Here is a 22,451-nt window from a genome sequence, read left to right as displayed (position 1 = left end):
TGTGGGGTCACAGTGAGTCAAAATGTAAGACATGCCATTTGTCTGCAAAGCCATTCTCACAGATTCCGACTCCTAAAATATAAAGAAAGGCACTTCTCCTCCACATTGTGCCTCATCTTTCGTTAAACTAAACCTACCTGTCTTTGCATTAAATGGCATTCTTGGCAAACAAGGCCTTCCCCCACGAAAACAAAAAACAATTACAGTACATTCTTATAAGTTTTTACACCTTTTGTTACGAGTGTCAACCTAATTGAAGGGTGAACTTTGCACAAGCATTTGGCAAATAAAAAAAAAACAACAACATAAAACACATTGGCAAAATGACAGTCTATTCTTTAAACATACTCTTTAGTTATTCCAACATAATATAGACATCTCAGAATATATTTACAGATGCTTTGAAACAGAAATATTTTTTAAATATTTTACTTTTAAGCAGAGATGATTGGTTTGTATGTATATATATATATATATATATATATATATATATATATATATATATATATATATATATATATATATATATATATATATATATATATATATATATATATATATATATATCTATATATATATATATATATATATATCTATCTATCTATATATATATATATATATATATATATATATATATATATATATATATATATATATATATATATATATATATATATATATATATATATATATATATATATAAAAATATAGTTTGTCTATAAATGAATGGTGTGTGCACTGAGATGTGTTTTATTGCTGTTGCAGAAATCCCACTAAACTAGGAAAAACAGCTAACAGAAGTCTTTTGGACGTTTTAGAGGAATGGAAGCCTTCAGTCAATGGCAATAGTGATGTTGTAAGGATGCCCCCCATGCATATACTTGTACATGCATGCTGCTTTTCATGTGTTTTTAAGAAAAAAAATCAATCAAAGAAGCAAGCAGGATTTGATTTGTGTGGGATCTTAATGGCCTGAGCTTTTAAAGCAATATAAATCATATATTTGTGTATAGTGTCATATCCGTTATTACCATCAATACGCTAATAAGATAATGCATTCTATAATAGCACGATGGATACAATCTGCTGACCAGACTAAGAAATGGTGAAAGGATTTTGAATTCATCTCACCGATACCGTGGTAGCCACAGAGACATGGCAAAAACAACCGTATAGTCCCTTAGCTCAAAACTATTCGTACCCAGGCCGTATTTGAAGTTCCAGCTTGTTTCTTGGTTGAATGTTTTATCGTGGAATAATGCAAATAAATATCCTTGAATTGGAAAACAATTCATAGAATTTGGCTTATCAACAAGAATGACACTATTAAAAATGATGAATGTTCAATCTATTTTTTTAACAACCTAATATATTTCAGCATTCAACCAATAATTCACCGTGCGTTTAAAAACTTGACCAGAGTTTTGATCATGTTGACCTTACAAGTTGCTCTTCCAACTAGTTTACCAGGTTTTATGTGTTTTCTTTTAGGGCACACAAGTGTAAAATGTAATCTTTACGAGTAATCTTAAGAAGTCGACGCAATAAAAACATGTCCAAATGGGACAACATCGATGTATATAACATATTTCCCCAAATAGTGGTGCTTGTACTATTACTAGATATGCAGACAATAAACAACTGTTCAACTTATTTAGACTCCATTGCCAACCAGAACAGCAGCACCTACCCCAACCCGTAAACAGACTCTTTTGATTAATTTTTCCCGTTTTTTATTTATATATTAATATGGCATCTTTCTGTATATTATCAGGTTGCCAAGTGAGTTTAAGTTGATCCTATGTGCACAGGTGGAGTTGTCTTTAAACAACAATTAGCGTTCTAACTGACGTTTGATTGCTCCACATTTTTGTGTATATCCATGCTTTACAGTATGTGTTTCAGCCTGAGTTGTTCTCAACAACAGTCCAATGTGGTTGTTTTCCCCATTCAATTTTGTACAAACATTAATGTATCAATTCCATTGGACGGCTCCCCAATTTGCAGTTAAGTAGAAAAGCCTCAGATACTATTTGTGGAAATACGGTAATAAATAGAACAGTGGTGTCATTACAAAAGGGCTCGACTCTAGCTGTTTCATACAATAGACGTCACAGTTATCATTACTTATTTGTCATTTTGTACTTTGCCAAGCCTCTGTTACTTACAGGTGAACATTTGTTGCAACAGTGCAGGTATATTGGGCAGTTAGTTACAGGTTGTTGCAGACTGCAGAGCAGATGGAATACATTTTTTTTTGGTGTCTCCCTCATCAAAACCACTGTATTCTATTTATCTCTATCTCAAATGGTGATAACACTAGAGACTATCGCTGCAAAGATTACAAGCGGAACCCTGTAAAATAAGAAAATATACAATGTACAAAGAAAAAAAGCCCAAGACAAGATTGGACTCTTTGTATTTAGAATAGCATCTCCTCTTGGCTATATATTTACCGTAGCATTTTTTTTTTAAAAGCGTCATCCCACATCTGAACAACAACACTGTCTTTTTTTTTCTCCTCTGTTGTTTTCTCTCAATCTTCAAAATGTAGATAAACAGAAGCAATGCAACGACTGGGAATTCAAACCAGCATGGACATCATATTTGTCTGAAAAGAAACACATTTTCTTTTTTTTTGTTTTTTGTTTTTGTTCTTTTGAGGAATACCAAAGAAAATGAAAGTTATACAGGTTGAATTGAAAAGAAGCGAACAACGGATTAGTGTGGATTCATCCCTTGCAGTTTGGGCTTCTTATTCAAGTAGGTGGCCCAGTAGACCAAGTTAAAGGTTCCAAAGAGCAGAGGGAAGGCTATTCTGGCGATCCTGTCTATCTTGCTCACGCTGTTAAAGGTCTTCTTGGCCTCTGGGGGCTTGGGCTTTGGCTCCTCCTTGGGCTCAGTTGGAGGTGGGGGAGCGCTTTTGGCAATGGTGGCCAAGCCAGGGTCCCTGGCAATGTTGGGAGCGAAGGCTGTAGCAGTGGCAGCCGGGTATGCTGTTGTGTTGTTCTTTTTTAACATGGACTCCTTCTTCTTCTTTTGCTGATTTGGTTTGTGAAGGAAAAATAGAGTGGAGTCATTAAGATTGCTATGCAGGATCGCAGATGAAACTCAAACCTAATTTTCTGCATTAAAAAAACTCTTAAGTTATCTGGTTCCTCTGAACGGCACTCTAAAAGCATTTTACTTATGTTGGCAGAATATATTCAATTAGAAATTGCACCATGATAGGAATGCTTTGTCATTGTTAAGTTGTCCATTTTACTAAATACTGCAAAACATTAGAGGGGAAAAATATACTTGCATCATGTGGCGTATTAGAGCAATGTAGAAATATTTCTTCCATGAAGGTGAATAATAGTCCGTGCTGAAATTGCATCATCGCCAACTTAATGATTCATATAAATCAATAAGGCCATACAAAAAAAAAATTGCCCTCAGAAGCAGCATTTCACTGCTAAATGCTGCACACGGACAAGTGGAGCAGAAAGCATAAGACAAACATTAAACTATTAATGTCCATGTCATGTTACACAAATTGAATTTTCTCTGAGATGACAACTAAATGTTTCCCCCTCCTGCTGCTGCTCCCACAGCAGTTAAGTGCTAACTGCCCTGTGAGCAAAAAAAAAAAGGAAGAAGAAAATTCCGATGTACTTCTCTGCTGGACTCACACATTTGACACCATTCGGAAAGCCAATCTAAACTCAGGTGACAAATTTTGGTGAAGTGGAGATTAAGACACGAGAAATGAGGATAATTTATGGTGCCATATGCTCTATTATTAACTTATACACAATCCCCATGATTCAATCAGCCCCAGGATCTGCTTAAAATGAAAGTAATATATCTCAAATACCTTCTCTGGCACAACGCTTTTTCCATCCCAGGCGTATCCCCTCTTGGTGAAGTAGTTGACGGTGGCAAACTCAATGAGGGCCGAGAAGACGAATGCGTAGCACACGGCAATGAACCAATCCATAGCCGTGGCGTAGGCCACTTTGGGGAGCGAATTCCTGGCGCTGATACTGAGAGTGGTCATGGTCAGGACAGTGGTTACTCCTGTAGGACCAAAAAGCCAAAAGCAATGAGTGGAACTAATGATGGAATACGTAACATGATCTGAATCAGAATCAGGCCTTTGGGTCTTGTCTTTGCACAATTTCAGCATATTGATTTATTTTCTTAAATATTGAAAATGTCTCAAGGACTGTGTTTAGTTGAGAAGGACCTGGTTACCACTACTGCAATTTATTACAATATGAAGTAATAGCTTTTCTACTAGAATATTCTATATATCAAGTGGGCTCGCCAAGCAATTGTATTAATCTATGGGAGCAGATGCGCATTCGTGCAGCTTGTTCTTTTAATAGACTCGCAAAGGTGGAGATCTCCCCAGATGCAGCCGCAACATGCGGTTGTCCAAAGGGATACCGCGCTTGATGAATAGCACGCATGCAAAACAGACTGGTAGAACCACATCCTGCACGCTGAGACTTGCTATATGGCATGAAATGCCTTGAGATATACTTTTAATAAACCTGTACTGGGGGAAAACAACATTTGATCAAGCTCTATGCGACACATCTTGAGCCTTTAACTAAGCATACTACTCTATTTTTCTTAAACTGACCATTTTATTTATAATACACATTGTGAATGTTAACTTTTTTGTTACCTGCTTGCAGTATCCCTGGCAAATCTCTTTACTCATGTCATTGTTTGCATTTACTAACCATTTTAATTGGAGCTTGATTTATAGTCACTGCATTTTTTTTATAATTGCCATTTTAAGATCTGTGTTTGCAATTAATAGTTTATTCTTATTAGTAGCAGCTTCAGATGGCCCAACCCCCACTAATGACAATGAAGCAAATATCTGCAAAAAACACAAACAGTTTGATGCACTGCCATTTTTATTTTATGTGTTGTCTCCACCAATTCTGACGACACAAGTGGTAAATGAATGAATCATGCTACCCTCATCCTTCACATTCTTTTAGCTTTACTTGTGACATGAAGCATAAAGCATGAGTATGATGTTCTCATTAGTCAGCGCCAAATAACTGATTAGTCATTTAACCAGAACAAAACAAGGACGCCTCTGATGGATTTATGACATTTGCGTAGCAGGTGTGAGGGTGCGTGGTCATGCATTTATCACATTCATTACAAGTCTAAGTAGGTCAATGTTATTTATTTAGTTTTCTGCAATGTATACTGAATGTTTGGTCATTTTTCTAAATCTAAAGCAAATCATATAATCTCCGTTGATTAAAAATAACCTTATATAATAGTTATTCTTTATAACAGTAATTAGAAGCATATTTCCTGGGCTTATATACCTCAGGAAACTTGAAGTTTTGTTTGGTGCCCTTTCAAAAGTGAGCAGTAAGATACAATACTAACAAATAAACTTTAAAAGAGAAAATCCCAACTCGGCATTCCGCTTCTTTTGCTAAGGACCCGCTGGGCTTTTAGTCATTCATGTGAGACTAAACAATTATGTCCCTCTTTTTGTTATAATCATTACGGAGCTGTTGTAGACTAAGATAGGACTGATGCAGCTCACTTCTCGGTTCTGAGTTTCCACGTCTTAATATTAGCTTTCTCGATTTTCATCTCCTACATCACCAATGCATTTTAGAGTCATTACAATTTTTATTGGTTTTCTAGGCTATATTGAGGCTCGTCTACGACACTAAATTGTAAAAAAAAAAATCCTTTGCTAATGGAGAGTGTATTTTGTTATTCTTTTGCCTACAGTAATCCATCTAGCAATAAACAACAGCAAAAACATCTTGTAATTATTCAAACAGGTGCAATGTGAGTGAATGCTTGTTTTGTCACTTTTTCTTAAGAGTCACTTTGTTGCCAGAGCTCATGAAGAGAGAGTGCCAAAGCATTTTCAACTGGCGCCCATCCAGCACTAAGCTCCTTTGCCAACAATCATGTGTGCTAATGGTTTTGCCAGGTAGAGCACAGCGCCACCACTTATCTATTGTTTCCGCACGCATTTAATAGATGGATGGATAATGTGTTTAAACTGGGACATTAGTGGCCTTGGAAATAAATGCGTACGCCCGGTGGAGGTGACCGAGAGCCTGCTGGGTATGCATATTAGGTAGTGCGTGGGGGTGCATAGGAGGCAGGTGCACACATCAGTAGGTGTCCGCAGAATGTCGTCAGTCTGCGTTTTCACAGTAAATCATTTAATTTTGTGGGGGAAGATTCAGGCAGTGCCACTGGGTATTACACAAGTACTCATAAAAAAAGGCACCCATATATATTTTACGAGTTTTGACTAGTTCTGTTGTCATGGAAACAAGTAGTGCTCCGTTGTCTTTTTTGTCGGCAGGCAAAAATAATCAGAAATGTCACTTTTGTTGTGCTTTTCTTGATTGAATTTTACACTGCTTTACTGATATAATGTATGTGATGTATTCTAAAATAGTGTCTGTGTCCTTTATCACTTGTGTATGCGCTATACATCGTTATTAGGGACAGGTTGCCATGAATATTGAGGTCATGACATTCGTTGACAAAAGCATTTTGCCTCACACTTGTATTTCCACTATCTTGACAAGTGTGCCCATATAACACAACACTATCATTGTTAGCCAAATCTTCAAATTATTATTTTTATCGGTCTGGGTAAGTTGTAGATGTCCTAGACATAGAGAATGTCAAATCTCAACAGAGATTTCATGACAAAAGTAATTTAAGGGGTTGAGGTGATGAGTAAAAAGGTGAAAACAATAATTCTAGTTGCTGCTTTAGGCAAGGACAAGTTTGACTACAGGCCGGAAAAGAATCAAAAGTAGGTGCAGATAACATTATTCCATTTAAACGGTTTCTGACACAACCTTGCTAAGCTTAAGAAACCTGTGTTTCTTATCTAGAAGGGTCCTGTCCAACATTTTTTTCTCTAAAAAGTGAGTAGTGTATAGGTGCAAATTTAGGTCACTACAAAATATATAAAGAACATTGATGATTTGCTAATAAAATGCATTCAATGCACAAATTGCATGAGACACAATAAAGCATAACCTATCCACCATTTCAAAAACTTAATAACTTGATAAAACAGTGTTTGCTTCACTGCTATAGTGACTGCCATAGTGAAATTAGCAATAGTCAAACATCATGCATTATGAATGGGGAAACAAATCTACAGATATTTAGATGAAATTTAGGTGGAGGATTAAAAGTGCACTTTCACCCACAAATCTGTTATCCGGCACTTCTCTTGGTGCAGAACCGTCGAGCAACTTCCAAGCATGTGCATCGTGGGCTGAGTGTTAACATGTCCCATATCAAACAGTGATCTGTATTGTATACACAACTGTGACACTTGAATTCAGGATGTTAATTACTGATGGTACCGATATTTGTTTCCAGGTTGGGTTCTGTCCCTGAGCATTTGATGGCATACCCTTGAAATGACAGTGTTCAGTTAATCTCCACTCTGTAAGTGGATAGCAGCCACACAGAACAAATCTCTATGGGTGAGAGAGGACATTTGGAGAAAAATGGCTACGCTCGTCACTGTTCTCCGCGCCGCCGGTTCTGGGCAAATATTTGCCACTAAATGTAATTTGACTGAGTGTGTCACCAATTAAACATGACAACCAAAATGTGGAAAGAGGTCAAAGGGACAGTGAGAAATAGAACACTCACGCTCTTGGCACAATAGCCCTTTTTTTCTGGTTTATAACAAAGGCTTCACAGAGGTTAAAATGTGAATAAGTACCATAATTGACTACTTATTCTGTATGTTAAAAAGAGATGTGTGTAAGGTGTAAGACATTGCGCCCCTTGTTTAAATTCTAATGGCAGGAGATCTGCTTCATCATATTTTAATAAGAAAGTATAGATATACATAAGGATAAACATCTCATTTTCATCATCTATGGCTTTGTGCAATCAATGCATTAAACTAAGATGCCACAATGGGCTCTGGTAATCATAAAAAAATTAGGCAGTGGATATCCAATTAGGTCCCAGTGCACCAAAACTGTTAGCATGTTCCCTCTGAAATTATGTTGCCATTGCATACTTGACTCACCCTCCTGAGATCTGTTAGCCTCACACTTTGCAGGGGTTGTTCGGTCATAATGGGAAATTCATGAGCACACTCTTGTGCACATGTGCTATTTAAAAAAAAACTCACTGTCACCCTCATACATATACAAGCCTACTACATAGAGGCTAAAATACTAAATGTACTTTCAAGGTAATGTGCCACCCTAACAAGTTCCTATTATCCCTGGACCTTTATGCCAACAAAGAACAGTATATGACCATGTCCAAAATCTCTAAGATATAAAATGTGGTTGCATTTTCAAACATGTCCTAATGAGTAAAAAAAAAGAAAAAAATGATAAACGCCTTTTGTATTTAGTATATGCAATGTTTTCTGGTGCAATATTGCAGTAAATACGATAAGACTTCCTACTGCTGTGTTTGGAAATTGCCTTTAGCTGGATTTAGTGAAAACGTGCTTTCTCATCACGTCACATGATTTAAATCATGTTTTCCCCGCTGCATTTGATCACATTAATGAGCCTTGTTGGACACATCTGATCACAGAGCACAAATTAAGCTTAGCAGTGGTGCATACTTTGATAAATTGTGGAAATCTGAGGCAGAGTATGCTCAGAATAACAATGGTTTGTACATTTTAGCATATTTTGTTTAGCTTTGTTTTGCATACCTGCCAAAGGGGGGAAAATAATAATGTTTTTGACGATTAAAATGACTGATTCGCAAGAATGTGCTGTTATAATTGCCATTCAGGTTTTAAAAGTTGGTATTTGAAGGCAGGGAGTGTTTGAAGCTCACACATTGGTGTTTGACATCAAAACGTAATGCTTTTAAAATCTTAATCAATGGTTAAATGTATCTATTGTTGCACAAGTGACGCTCAATTCATTTTTTCCTCTTTTATCAGAGAGAAAATTCTGTCTGGCTTCACCATGCTTGGCCATGAGCAAAACCAGTGCAAGACATTAAAACCGTAAGTACTTGTTTCTTTTCATGTTTGACAGAACTTTACTTTTGGTAGCTTAAATCATGAATGCATACAGCTATGCGAATTACTGGAATGCAAATGAAAAATAGATTAACGCAGCACTTATTGCCTCCTGCACTCTAACATACTTAACTGCAACTTGTTTTATGTAAAATCTGAGAATGAAACCTGTTTTGACTGGTTTATCAAATGTACTGGTATATTCGCTTTTTGCACATTCAAAGCTTTTGACTTCATTGCCAGTTTCTTTATTCATATTTAACATATTATATTTCACTTTGCTGAATTGCTGATTGGTGCATTCCACTTTGCAAAAGTCATTAAGATTTTTTATTTCATGCAAGATATAAATACATTGATTGCCAATTTGCATTGGCTGTGTTATAATACTGACTGATACGTTGAGATTTTACTAATATTAGGTTACTGTGTAATTGCTTCTTCGTTTACATTTAAATTCCAATTATCTCTTAACAACATCATAAACCAGAATTGTCTTTTTTATTGATTAATTTTCTCGATTGAATCCTTTAATTGTGCACATTATTTTTCATCTCAGTTAGTGCATCATAATTACCCAAATGACCCTCTCTGTGTGCTGTAGGAAATGTGTGTTTAAATATACTGTGTGTATGCATAGTTTTTTTTTTTATCTGCTGCCTTAGCCCAAATGCTATTCAGTTGTGCAAAAACCCAGCAGTGATTACATGCAGAACACCCACATGAATGACCTAGATTTTTTGGGATGTTTAAATCTAATCTGGGCCACCCTCACTCTCTCCTCAACACTCATGACAGCAATAGGTAGTCGGCACATACGTACACACAGCAACACATCCTCATATACTGGAACACATTGGCCTTTTTAAGCATTGCAGAAGAGCTGCAAAATCAGGTGTTTGCATCATGTTCTGGTGAAAGTGGGCCAAGGGAAACACTGACGAGAAAGAAAGAGAGGGAATGGAATAGAAAATAGACGAAAAGGAGTGTCGCGGAGGTAACTCAAGGACATTCCGCCTGCTGCTGTGTTACGGAGCATGCTGCAGACTAGCAAGCAAGAGCTTCCCTTTTGGCTAATGTTATGTAAGAACCGAGTGTGACAGACAGATACACGCGCTCCAACGCCAACACACACACACACGCTTGTGGCTTAAACACCACAGAGCGTTTTGCTTGGAATTTCACTGCAGCTAGCCCTACTGATTAAAGCTCTTTTGCCCTTATTGGAGCAGAATGAAATAGAATAGAAATAACTTGTCGCATTGTGGCTTTAATATGCAATTCAAAGATAAGCGCAAAGATGTGAACGTATGCTCAAAGGCGAATGGTTAGAGGACGGGAAGGAATATGCTGATTGGATTCGGTGCTGAGAGACAGATGAAGAAGATCGATAGAAGTGAGTTGCCAGGCAACCGCCAAAGACTCCAGGAAGTCACAATGTGCTAGGCATATCTGAGTGGTGGTCACCGCTAATGTCCAAACACTTAATTTCGTTGACCTTTTTGTGTTTCATTCTACTCGAGAATGAATGAATGAATGTAATAATGAAGGAATAGACGTACTAACCAAACACAGTCCTGGCTGGGACGGATTCTCTGTTGAGCCAGAAGGAGACCTGTGAGAGGATGACTGTCATGATGCAGGGTAGATAGGTCTGGATCACAAAGTAGCCAATTTTCCTCTTCAAATGGAAGTGGGTCGTCATCACCACGTACTCGCCTTTGAAACGTATACAACGTAATGTCAAGGACACCATATTGGATTAAGGATCACTTAGCGAACAGTATGATTTCAATTTATCAACATCTGCAGGTGATTGGCATGTGTGGCAATTTTTTAATGGTATCAATGGACAAACATGTGATGCCAAGGACAGTAGGACAATTCCAAATCTAGGACACTGCCTTTCATTTTGGTAAAGTGATGGATAGGTGCATCTGACAATGGCAGAACCAATTTGTTCAATTTTAGTACATCCTTAAAATATTGTTTGGGCAGTGATGACAAAAAAGTACGACAGATGTGACCATGTCAAAGAAAAACAAATAATAATTGCCACTTTGATACAAATTTCACTCATTTTCTTGTATAACATTTCCCTATAACATAGTTGTTGTTTTGTTTTTTAATCAGAAGTTGCCAAGTAAACACACATTTTCCTTGCATTAATTCAGGCTGCTGTTTTGTTTCGCGCAGGGGTTTAGACGACAGCTTTCACACCTATCAGACATGATTCTAAGCCTTCTTGCTAAAGTTAGTTTTCACTAATTAAACCAGACAAGTGTGATAACAGCCTCGTAGTGTGCAATGAAATCCATAAAAATATACCTGTGCTGGATTGCACCACTCCAGAAGCCACGCTCTGTCCCATCAGATCATACTGGTTTAACCTTGAACCGTCATCTGCTACGACCACAGACTGATCAACTCCTTTGGTCCATACGTACACTACTTCAGCTCGAGTGTAGGCATCTGTAAGGGGATAAGAATCATCATTTCTTTATCCGTATTCCAAAAACTGTCTGTATTTAACAGCTACGTAGTACAATGTGTAGATTTAATCTGCTTGTTTCAAGTATATCCAGATCCATGTTGTTTCCCCTTCATAACCTGACCATTTCTTTAATTCGATGTCATGTCACATTGTGTCATCTTCCAACTTTAAAAGCAACACAAACGCACACACTAGCCTAACAGGATGGCCTGACCTTAAAAGAGCCAAGTCAGTATTTTCTTGCCTCTGGCCAACCAACCTGTCAAGACTGCAGTGTGGCTCGACCAGTGCTGAGGAAAAGATGGTCCCACTGCAGACTGCAGCAGAAGGCAGAGAGCTAAACACTGAAATATTTAGGGAGTGGATTCAATTTAAAGAGAACGTGGGGGTTGGCGAGTGTCGGCCGAGGACGCATCCTCCCGCTCAGGCTCTGCATCTGTCTGACAAATTGGAACGGGAGTGTGCATCCTTTCTCATATTGGCCATTCTCTTTTCCAACCTCCCTCATTCTATTACTGTACTTATGCCTTCTTCAAGCAGAATGGAAAGGTATAGGATTATATAGTTGTCAGCTGGAAGCAGCTGGTGTGACACGTTGGAAATTTTTCAAAGAGCGCTGCCTTAGATAAACACAAGTCTGCATGTCGCTTGCCTGCCAGCGTCTGGCAGGGACTTGCATGGCCTGGCAGGGTCGAAGGAGACCGCGGGGGCCTTAGCGGACACTTCCTCTGGGAGAACATCTGCTGTCGTGTTGTCCTCCCTTATCGGTCATGCTTCCAGTTGGATGAGATGTGAGTGCACGGACAACATGAGATCATGATTACTTCGTTTTCTATACTGCTTATCATCCTTCGAATCGAGACATGAGCCGGCGTGTATTCTCGTTGATGTTTCTCGAGCTTTTCCGTTAACTAGGTCATCCAAAAGAAGCTGGGATGGAGGCAACCGGGCTTTTTAAATTTGCTCGTTGTTATAGCAAAGGATTTCATTTTTGTCTAAATGTGTAGGGGGAGGGAGTCCCTATATATTTGTAGCATTTTTTTGAAACGCAGTTTCTGCAAAAGTGGTGTTTCCGAGATGCTTAAAAAAAAGCGCACTTGTTTCACCATGTGCCTTTTTTTCTGAATCTTGATGAAGTTGGAGATGGCTCTGGCTGTGTACCCATTGTTATAGCCGTGTGGTTAGATAATATATGCGTGACGTCTGCATTTTTTTTTTGCTGTGACTCAAATGAGACAAAAGGCTGAGAATAGTGACTTTCCTGCAATTGCTTTCCTGAAATTCAAGATGTTGCTACTAGAACTCAAGAAGCCAATTGATGAAGCAAGTTGAATTGAATTCATATATACAATACTGACCCCCAATTCAATCACAGTTTTTTATAAATATGTATATGTTGTTTGTATAGACACCAGGGAGCACTTACAGCTGCCAAACTTGAGTGGGCAGGCATGGGCGTCCATTGGGAAGTCTTCAAGGTGCATGGGACATTCTGCTCTCACAGTCAGCCTAAAGCCACCACACAGACATGAACAGATTATTAAAAGAAACGTAAACTCAGTGTGCCACCAGGAACAGGATATTTTTCTTTAATTCCAGTCTATCAGAGGTAACCTGTCATACTGCATAGTTCTCTCAGAACCACAGAAAGGTTCTTTTTTTCCCCCCTAGAGCTTTTCCTTTCTGACAGCTTGCAAGAAAAAACAGCATGTCAGGCCACCCGTGACATACTAATCTTCCATCCGTCCCCTCATCTCGCTCATCTGTGACAGCAACACAGCTTTCTCCTCCCCCTGCCAGTAAACATGCTAAATAAATGTTTTGCAATCCTTAGCTAGTATACAAAAGACTAAAGCATATGCTATGTGTACTGCATTAAGCTTGGCTGATTTCATCTACTTTTGCCATCCTCAATGAACTTTCACAAGCTTTGAAAGTTGAGGGGGAAAAAAATCTAATTTACATAGTATTTTTCTCACTTTAATCAGTCGTAACTTAAGTTTGTCACCAAATGTTGATGCATTATGGTCCAAAAGTATATGCAGTTTCTGCACCAGATCCTGAAAATACTGCAACTATATTTCTCCCTTGCAAATAATACTAAAATAGCATCAGTAGAGTACATAATAGCCAAATACCTCATAGTGTAGAGTAGTGTGCCTTCTTCTGTAATGCGCAATAGTTTATTGGGCATGGTCATGTTGTGAGCCACAGACTTCTTGCCGTTATGGAAGAAAGTATCTGGTGTCCAGATCTTGCTGGCCATGAGGTTGTTGAGACGCAGCACAGCCATTGGACCCTTGAATTTTAACCTTTCATCCTTCCAGCTCTGTCTGAAGAATACATCAATGGTGTATTCCTACAATGAGATGAGAAGGTGGCACATAGTTGACACCGGCCCCTGCATGTTTCTACCGTCATGTACTAGAAGATAGTATGCCCCCCACACCGACACACACCACCATCATGCCTTTACCCTTTGACAAGCTCTCAGTTTGAATCTGACTTTCATATGGTGGATTCGGCCTACTTTTCCTGCTGGTAGTTGTCTCTTCGTGTTAATGGCTTTAGCCAGGATGCAGTGCATTGAGGTGCATAGTTCTCTTCCTTGTAGTGTTTATGGCCTTTTTGGATTTTATTCATTCATCTTTCATTCACCCAAAAAACAATCTTTAGTTTTCCTTAATAACTTTTATATGTCCAATTGAATGCAGGACATGACAAAGGAATTTCAATTTTCAATTAAATTGTGCACAATAAAGAAAGTGGGGGACCAGATTTTGAAGCAGGCTCATGACTGTAGCTGAGAGCAGATTTTAATGGTTCCACATAAATGCTCAGCAAAGTAAATTGAGTGTGTTAAAATTACAGAGCAGCATGCTCACACCTCTTCTTCCATCCACTCATCCTCAGTGAGATAATTACTAAGAATTGTGACAGAGACTCAAGGTAATGGAGGGGGGGAAACCATGAGGACTAGTCCCCCGGATGCTCCTTCTGGTATACATGTTAGATTTTATAATTAACAAGGATCATGTCAAAAGTAATATACACATACGCTCAAATTTATAGGACCACACAAGCACTAAAGAAGCGATTGGTTGAGGTTAAGTGGCGTCAACACAGTAGAGAACATAAAATAGCCTGCTTATCATTCAGTCTATTTTTCTTCTAAATCCTCCATGGACCATGAAAGGCAAATTTTATGTAAGGATTTGAAGTTTAGTGAATATTACTGTTTTGATTTCTGCATTCCAGTAAATTACACTTTATACAGTTGAACATAAGTGGTGGTGTTCACCACATGTAGATGGGTTGGGATGGAATTTATTGAATGCTGAGTAGGATTAGTTACTGGAGGCAAGCAAATACATATCACATGAGCCAGTTTTATTAATACATCACAGTTAGTGAAATGAATTATGGCATGAAGACATTTTTTACGGCTTGCATACGACTCCTAGGTTCAGAAATGATGGCGAAACATATGTGGATGGAGAAAGAGGAAATGGTGACATTTACACTGGCGGGAAAAAAAGAGGCTTACCATGTCATGGTCCGAAACTGGCCCGATACTAGTCACGAAAATGTCAGTCTTGACTTCAGTTACGCGCTCTGTTGAAGCAGGAAATTGGCAGGGTGAATGACTATCAGTGGCATTCATTAGCCCCTCTGACAACCTGTTAATGCAAGACCACCTGGCTAGGGCCCCTGATACTTTCGACAGACAAAAACAGCACCATTAAAAATGGCCTATTTTGGATGTCAATAAGTGTTTGTGCTTGTATTGGCTTCAGTGTCTGCTCCATTATGTGCACAGTTCAATCTCCCCCTAAATTTGCACAGTGCTGCAAATAAGCCACTCTGCTTGCATAACATTTGATGGGTTTTGCTTTAGGAATATTTTCCTCTCACCCATCTCTTTTGATTCCAAAGTCATTTTTTGAGCGGTTTAAACTTCATAACCCTCATTTCTTCTCCTGTGTTATTTGGATGCCTGCTGTATCACACCAACACCAACCGCTGTGTCCTTCACACAATGAGTGTTTCACACAATATAGTTCCCTTGTTTCTGGGTAATAAAGTGAACAATAAAGCAGCTATTTCATTGGAGAGTACTTGAAATAGTTCACATCTACATAGATTTAACATGTCATTAAGTAAGAGACATAGTATACATTCTTTATCACCACAGTGTCAGCATCAAGTATCTTGTTCTGTCCAGCTGCTCGGGCCTTTGAGAACTTGTCACCAGAGTACATTCCGTTAATGTTCTGGACAAGGGGGCATTTAACCATTGAGCAAAATGTGGGAGATGCGTAAAAATATGGAAGTCTCCCAAGAGCTCCACACTAACAAATCTCGAATCATGATCAAGTGCCTATTTTTTATCGTTTTGCATAGATTTACCCACATTGCACTGTCATCATTTTAGTCTATACTGTGTATTTGCCACATACATCACAATAAGTGACTAATGTTCAAGTGATGTTGTTTACTGACCTCCTAGTCCAGGCCTCAGGCGGTTGTCATAGCCGTCCAGAAGGCTGTCTAGGATCTTGGTAAATACTGTAGTGTTGTGCTCGCTGTCTTCCGTTGAGCTGCCAAAAGCGAGAAAGTGCATATCAAGTCATGGACAGAGAGAGCGAGGCACTGTTGCGACAAAAAAGATTAAAAAAATACCCAAAAACTGTAGAAAAGAAAAGAGTTGAAATGTGATGCCTGTCTTTGACAACCAATTTAAAGAATGTCTGTAGTTGCAGAGGTAGGAATAAGAATGGGAGAATATATGATGACTCACTGTTAGAAAACTCAACAAAAGACAAATTATAAAACGTTTGTCTTGATTGGCATTTCATTTTTTTCTTAAGCACAGACACATTTGATATTCAATATGTTATAACGCGTTGATGCAATGTCAGGGTTTTGATTTGAAGGTCAAAATGCAATGTCAGAGCAAGGCAAGCTTTTGGCGATGTAAGAATTCAAAAGGTGTAAGAAACAGATATGCCAATAACACGTCATACTTTACATTACATGCCATATTTAGTTGATATGTTACTTTTTATATCTCCTTTTGATCATCTAAGAAAAATATTCTAAGTAGACACACAGGAAGCTTCCGTTTATGCCATTCTATACATTTTTGTTTTGTATGCATCAGAGCCATTACAACAAATCTATAGTGTACTCCAAAGAAAACTAACCTACTAAATTATTCCATATTATCCCTGTGTGAGAGGCATGATTGCACACATTAAAGCCACTTTTATGCCTGCTGTATCAAGCTGAATGCACATCCCATTCACATGTATGAAGAATCACAGAAAAAGAGCAATCTATTATTAAAACCTGAACAATGTCTTTCAGACCACTGAGGCTTTGCTGGATGTGGTAGGACTTGAACATGAAACAAAATGTTTCAAGCCTAAACATTCGTCGCTGACAGTTGTGAATTAATATTTCAGATATTAACCTAGCCTCTCTCGATCAAATGCACCTGAAATATTCTCATACGCGCATTTGCATATATACAGCACTTGGGTAGAGTATATGTATGTATCCTTCTGTATGTTTTTATACTGATAACCAGGAAGATGTCTCTAGCAAGGCAATAAGCTCTCTATTCTCTTTTTTTTAATGCCAATGGCAAAACCTCACATTCCGCTAAAATAAACAGCCAATGTTTGGAAACAAGCTCTTCTCGCCCAAGAGCTCCAAGGAGAGGGGGAGGTCATCGAGATGAGTTAGCAGCGGCAGCGGACTCGGCACAACAGAAGGGAAGTGGGAATGGAAGGCAGTCGTAGGCGGGAATTGGTGTGTAGGAGCGGGTAAGAAAATAACCTTCAGAGAAGAAAGTAACAAAAAATGAAGGCAAGAATGCAGATGGATAAAAGTGTGGTGGGTAGTGGGAGAGGGTCACAAAAGGTGATTGAGCCAGAAAGGTGAAGTGAGACACGGCTCACCGTCAAAGCCTGGGGGATTGAGGTTGATTGAATGTGAGCTGCAGGGCATTTTGCTTTCTAAATAAAGATGACGTCACCCTGTCACAAATTCATTTGTATAAAAGGGTTTAAGCACTTCACAGCAGCCACTAATTTCCCAAAATTTTTCATCAACCTCTAAAGAAGTATTTTAAACAATGATTTATTCTGCAGTCAATCCTTTATTTAATATTCCTGGGATTTTGCCAGTGTGGTCTCATAACACCACAGCCTGAATAGTTCTGCTGGGGCTTCCATTGCATTCCCAATGAGACAATCTACATTATACACTCAATGAAAAAAATAATATTGATAATTCTGCTGATTAAAATTTCTTTTTGGACCAGTTACATGTTTGCCTTGTCGTGGCTACTTCATATTTTCTTCGATAATTTTGCTGACACTTCTAGAGCGGAGATACCGCGGACATGAGGACTCCATTGGCTGCCAGTCAATGTGATTCCTATCATGCCCTTAAAATGCACTAGGGACTACCTGTCTGTGAAATATGTTCACAAACTGATTGAACGGAACACATATAGTTTGTGATCATCAGTCTGAGGCACAATTAAATTTACCGGACTCATGTTAGACCAGTTGTTTACCTTGTGTAAACATGTTTTTATAACATATGTCTTCTAAACTAATTTTCTGACACCAACTTCCGGTTGGTATATTCAACACTACAGAGAGAGCCAAACTACCAAATAGGTACAGAACATCCATATAAATCAAATATTGTATAGTAATATTTCAAAATGACCTTAATTTAGTGCTTTAGCAAGCATCAATCTACAATACTGATTCTTCTGTTTAGAAAAAAAATGCAGTGCTATCCCAGCTGACTTGTGGTGAAAGGCAGCCTACGTCCTGAACTTGTCACCCATCAGTCGTAGGGCATCCATGATGCCAGTCAAACATTCCCACTCACATTCACACTGGCACCAAGTCAGAAATGAACATGCTGTTGGACCAGTGAGGTGAACATTCCACCACACCATTTCTGACAGGGATTCAATTCAATACTTTCACTGTTTGAACGGAGTCTTAAACATTACTGCCCATTAAATATTACCCAGCATTTCTGATCAAACATCCCACCTATAAACTAAACATAAAAAAACTGCTGGCAATTTCTACTTTCAATCAAATGGTAGATAAAAAATGTAAGTCAAACATAAGCCACATATCATTGTTTTTATACCACAACTGTGCATTTCTAGTAATATTCCAATTTAACCTGAGGTGGAATCAAGGTGTCTAATTATATGCACAGCATGGTCTTATAACACAACAATTATGTCCTCTGCTCAATTATGGTCATTATGCCCAACATTGCGATAATGAAGCACTTCTTTTCACCGTTTTATTATCATATCCAGCTTTTACTTGCATTTATATTCTGGGCAAACTTGGTGGATTCTGGCTTGCTTGCGATGAAAATAAATAAGGCATTACTTGAAAACAAATTAGAAAAGATGCTCAGAGAAAAGTACAGGTTTATTATGTAGGGGGGCCCCACTCCTTCATAAAACATTGTGCACCATCCCCATCTACAGGTCACCCAGACAGCAACAGAGCTGCTCAACATTTGCTCGCTCCTTTTATCTCCATGCTACTGTACATTTCATCGAGATAGTTCAAATTAACATTTTGTTTTTGTCAGGCTACTCAAAATTCTGTGTGACACATCCAAAAGCAAATTGGATTATGTAGCGACTCGATAATTATGCTGCAGTGGAAGGTCCTGAGTGTCTTTAAATGAGATGTCTTCTCATGTAAAAAACAATGGAAATCAGGCTTGTGACGTCAGTGTATTTGCACTCCCTAACAAAATCATCATGCCAGAGCATTATTTTTGCATTTAATTGGAAACACTGATGTAAATTGTTTCGTGCGACTGCAGCATTTTTACATAAATCAATGTTCAAGTCCACTGCGCCTCTGTGACACTTTTTATGAATAATTCAAGGCAGGCTCTGATTGATCCTCAACAAGTCACGCATCCCTTGTGACGATATCCAGCTAAAAAATTACAACTGTCACTTTTTTTAACCACAGAGTTCCGGCCATTATCGTGCACCACATTTTCGGCATTTGACTCGCATAAAATGATCACATAGGAATGTTTGTTTTGTTGGGATGGTCATCGAGTCCTTTGCGACATTCAAAATTCATTCCCCATTTGACTATGCAACACCATTTCGAACTGCACAGTAGCTATTTTGGCTCCTTATCTCCTTATCTCTATGGAATAACAAGCATAGAGGTGTCTTGTGGGAATGCCCTACTTTACAACCACAGTTGTTCTGTTCCGAGCCATAAAGAAAAGAGAACATCCACATAAAATCCCAGGACAAAATGGAAATTTGTTCTACATTTCGCTCATGGTTCACACGAAACACAATTCTAGCCATCACATGCACATTTTGAAAGATTCTCCGTTACCTTTTTGCACACATGGCGATGTTGGAAAGGAGCAAGCAAGCCCCCAGGCACAGCGAGGCCACGCTGCTCCGTCCACACATAGTTGAATATGAGGACCTTTCACTGCTGGAGGTCAGAGCAGAGACACACATAGGTTAGGCATGCACACGCACTTGACGTTAAAAAAAAAAAGATTATAGGCACAACCTGAGGATATCCGCCAACTAAATTATTTGACCCAATGTAGTAACACCTGTGCACTGCCTCCTTCCTCATCATCAAACGACAATGTGAACAAACGGCGTACCGCAATATCAAAACCCTCGTTGCCCCCCTCCTCTTATATCCTTTCCTCTCCGAATAAAGTAAGAGCATTTGCTTCCTCTTCTGTCATTAATATGATACGTTAAAGATCATGCAGACAGCAAACACAAGATTTAATCAGTCTACCCAAATTACTTACAAATCAGATCCAACGTGCACGACCAAAATATCGGTGATGAATATAAAGTGAATCCTTTAGAGGACAAGTCGGATTGCGATTACATAAAAATCAGAATATCTCGCCCTAAAAAAAGGAGACAGCACACTTTTTTTTTAAAATAACACCTCCTGTAGGAATGGAATGCTCCCCTCTCATAGAGCCATAATGTTATATGACATGCATCGACGTGGGTGCCTGGGTTAACGATTTAGCATGCAGATGGCATCACTGCAAGGCTGCTCTGTGCATGGTGATCCGGTTTGTGCGTAATGAAGCGAAGCGCGCGCTGTTCGGGGCGCTGGCTATGGTGCTGATATTTCGTTGGCCATGGTACTGAAATTTCGCTGGCTATGGTGCTGAGATTTCGCTGGCTATGGTGCTGAAATCTTGCCTTTCTCCATCCAGCAGTCTACTACCTCTCGTCTCGCGTTATATCTATTTAGACGCTTTACTTCCAAAGTCCTCATTTTCCTCCAGAATGAACACATCTTCCAATTCCCACATTCTCCTCCAAACCCTCAACTCTCATCTTCCCGCATCCAAAAGGGCTGAATAAATAAAACACTTACAGCAGATGGGCTCGGAATAGATGCTCGTATCCCCTCCTCAAACTTTGAATATCTTCCCTAAGACAGACTGGTAATAAAAAAACGATGGGGGGTGGGGGTAGAAAGTAAATCCTGTGTGATCTCACATCTGACGAATTCTAGCTGGAGGCTGCTGGGGACGATATGTATGCAGGTCTCTCTCTTTCGCTTTCTCTCCCCCCCTCTCTCCCTCTCTCTCCCTCTCTCTCGCTCTCTTGCACGCTCTATCTCGCCTCCCTCGCTCGCTCTTTCTTTCGGTCAACTCTCATCCCAAAAATAAAGGAACAATAATCATTTCGAAAAATCCCTCAAGACTCTGAACACACTCCTTCAACCTTGCAAGGGCTGCGCGTTCAACACGTCCAAAGAGGAACTCATGTTAGGATTCCATGTCAGATACGCGAGACCGCCCCTCATACTGGATGCAGCACTATTAAACTTCCGATGCTGTAATCTCTTTGCAATTGTAGCTATATATAACATAACATGTCCCCTTTTTCTTTTTTCTGTAATTAACCCTGTTCTCCTCTCCCTCTAAGCATCTGGCATGCATGTTTGCACCTCTAAAAAAACAGGGTGACCCCCCCCCCCCCCCCCCACACACACACACACATGCACACACGCACACAATACCATCCAGAACGATTCACACTGAAGAGTGTAGAAAGAGACAGCATCTCACCAGTTTACGCCAACGTGACGACCCTCCCTTGTCAGATTTCTTCTCGCTATAATAATAAATGAGAAAATCTCAGCCAATCTTCCACCCAGTGGCGTCAAAATCAAAATAAAAAAGGATTCGCAGAGCGTGTGAGAGTGGTTATATTCAGCGTGTGGAAGGGAATAGAGCGAATGTGCCGCTGCAGTCGCGCCGCTCCACACTGAGCGCGCCGAGCTGCGTGCATCTGCAAGGGAGGGAGAGGGAAAATCGGGCTCGTCAACCAACCCGTCAGCCTATAATTTTTCTAGTCGTCAACTTAAACTACAAATCAGAAGACATTTTCATCCTCCCACACCCCAGCATGCCACCGCTAACACAATCGCCGTCCTTTTAATGCACGCCACACGACATGACATTATGATAATATAATGGTGTTGATTTTTATTTTTTGATTTATGTATTTATTTATTCATTTTTTTGCCCTGAGGATTAATTGACAACGAAGCGTCCAGGCTTCTATACGGGACTCGTGCGTCGACGTTCATTGATTTGCATCCCCAGCAGGGCATGCGTGGTGAACGTCAGTCGTGCATGCATCGAATGCACTGCATCGCTTGTCTTCGCTCCCCCAAGACCCCCCTCCGTCCCCCTCCCTCATTTTCACGCGTTGTTAAAGTGGAGTGTGAATGATTAGTTGAGGTGACGCCACGGCGGTGCGCCAGCCAACCCGGCGCCCCTGACGAAGGCATTCTTCATCATCATAATAATAATTAAGCACCA

At 39.3% G+C, this 22,451-nt stretch overlaps 1 protein-coding gene and 1 long non-coding RNA gene across 5 annotated transcripts in view; one reads left to right on the top strand and one right to left on the bottom strand.

The window, feature by feature from the left end:
- The window catches only part of LOC144212163 (uncharacterized), a 70,548-nt gene that overhangs the window by 11,528 nt on the left and 36,569 nt on the right, over positions 1 to 22,451 (top strand). Inside the window, exon 2 of the long non-coding RNA XR_013329723.1 lies at positions 8,954 to 9,019. This is a non-coding gene — a long non-coding RNA (uncharacterized LOC144212163). The remainder of the gene's footprint in view (positions 1 to 8,953; positions 9,020 to 22,451) is intronic.
- gabra1 (gamma-aminobutyric acid type A receptor subunit alpha1) lies at positions 647 to 21,909 on the bottom strand. 4 transcript variants are annotated; one of them, XM_077739795.1, is made up of 10 exons: positions 21,693 to 21,909; positions 19,961 to 20,065; positions 16,032 to 16,129; positions 15,076 to 15,143; positions 13,667 to 13,887; positions 12,955 to 13,037; positions 11,363 to 11,506; positions 10,601 to 10,753; positions 3,860 to 4,062; positions 647 to 3,042 (listed from the first exon to the last, which is right to left on the bottom strand). In XM_077739795.1, exons 2-10 carry the CDS (start codon positions 20,038 to 20,040, stop codon positions 2,722 to 2,724), a joined length of 1,371 nt encoding a protein of 456 aa, XP_077595921.1. In that variant the 5' UTR covers positions 20,041 to 20,065; positions 21,693 to 21,909; the 3' UTR covers positions 647 to 2,721. The 4 variants fall into 4 exon arrangements, with proteins under 4 accessions (XP_077595921.1, XP_077595922.1, XP_077595920.1 ...); XM_077739796.1 differs by lacking the exon at positions 21,693 to 21,909 and adding an exon at positions 20,993 to 21,212 and having other exon boundaries at positions 19,961 to 20,062; XM_077739794.1 differs by lacking the exon at positions 21,693 to 21,909 and adding an exon at positions 20,993 to 21,204.

The sequence above is a fragment of the Stigmatopora nigra genome, chromosome 19 (genome assembly GCF_051989575.1).
Source record: "Stigmatopora nigra isolate UIUO_SnigA chromosome 19, RoL_Snig_1.1, whole genome shotgun sequence".
Taxonomy (NCBI): Eukaryota; Metazoa; Chordata; class Actinopteri; order Syngnathiformes; family Syngnathidae; genus Stigmatopora; species Stigmatopora nigra.
This window is presented reverse-complemented; position numbering and strand designations above follow the sequence as displayed.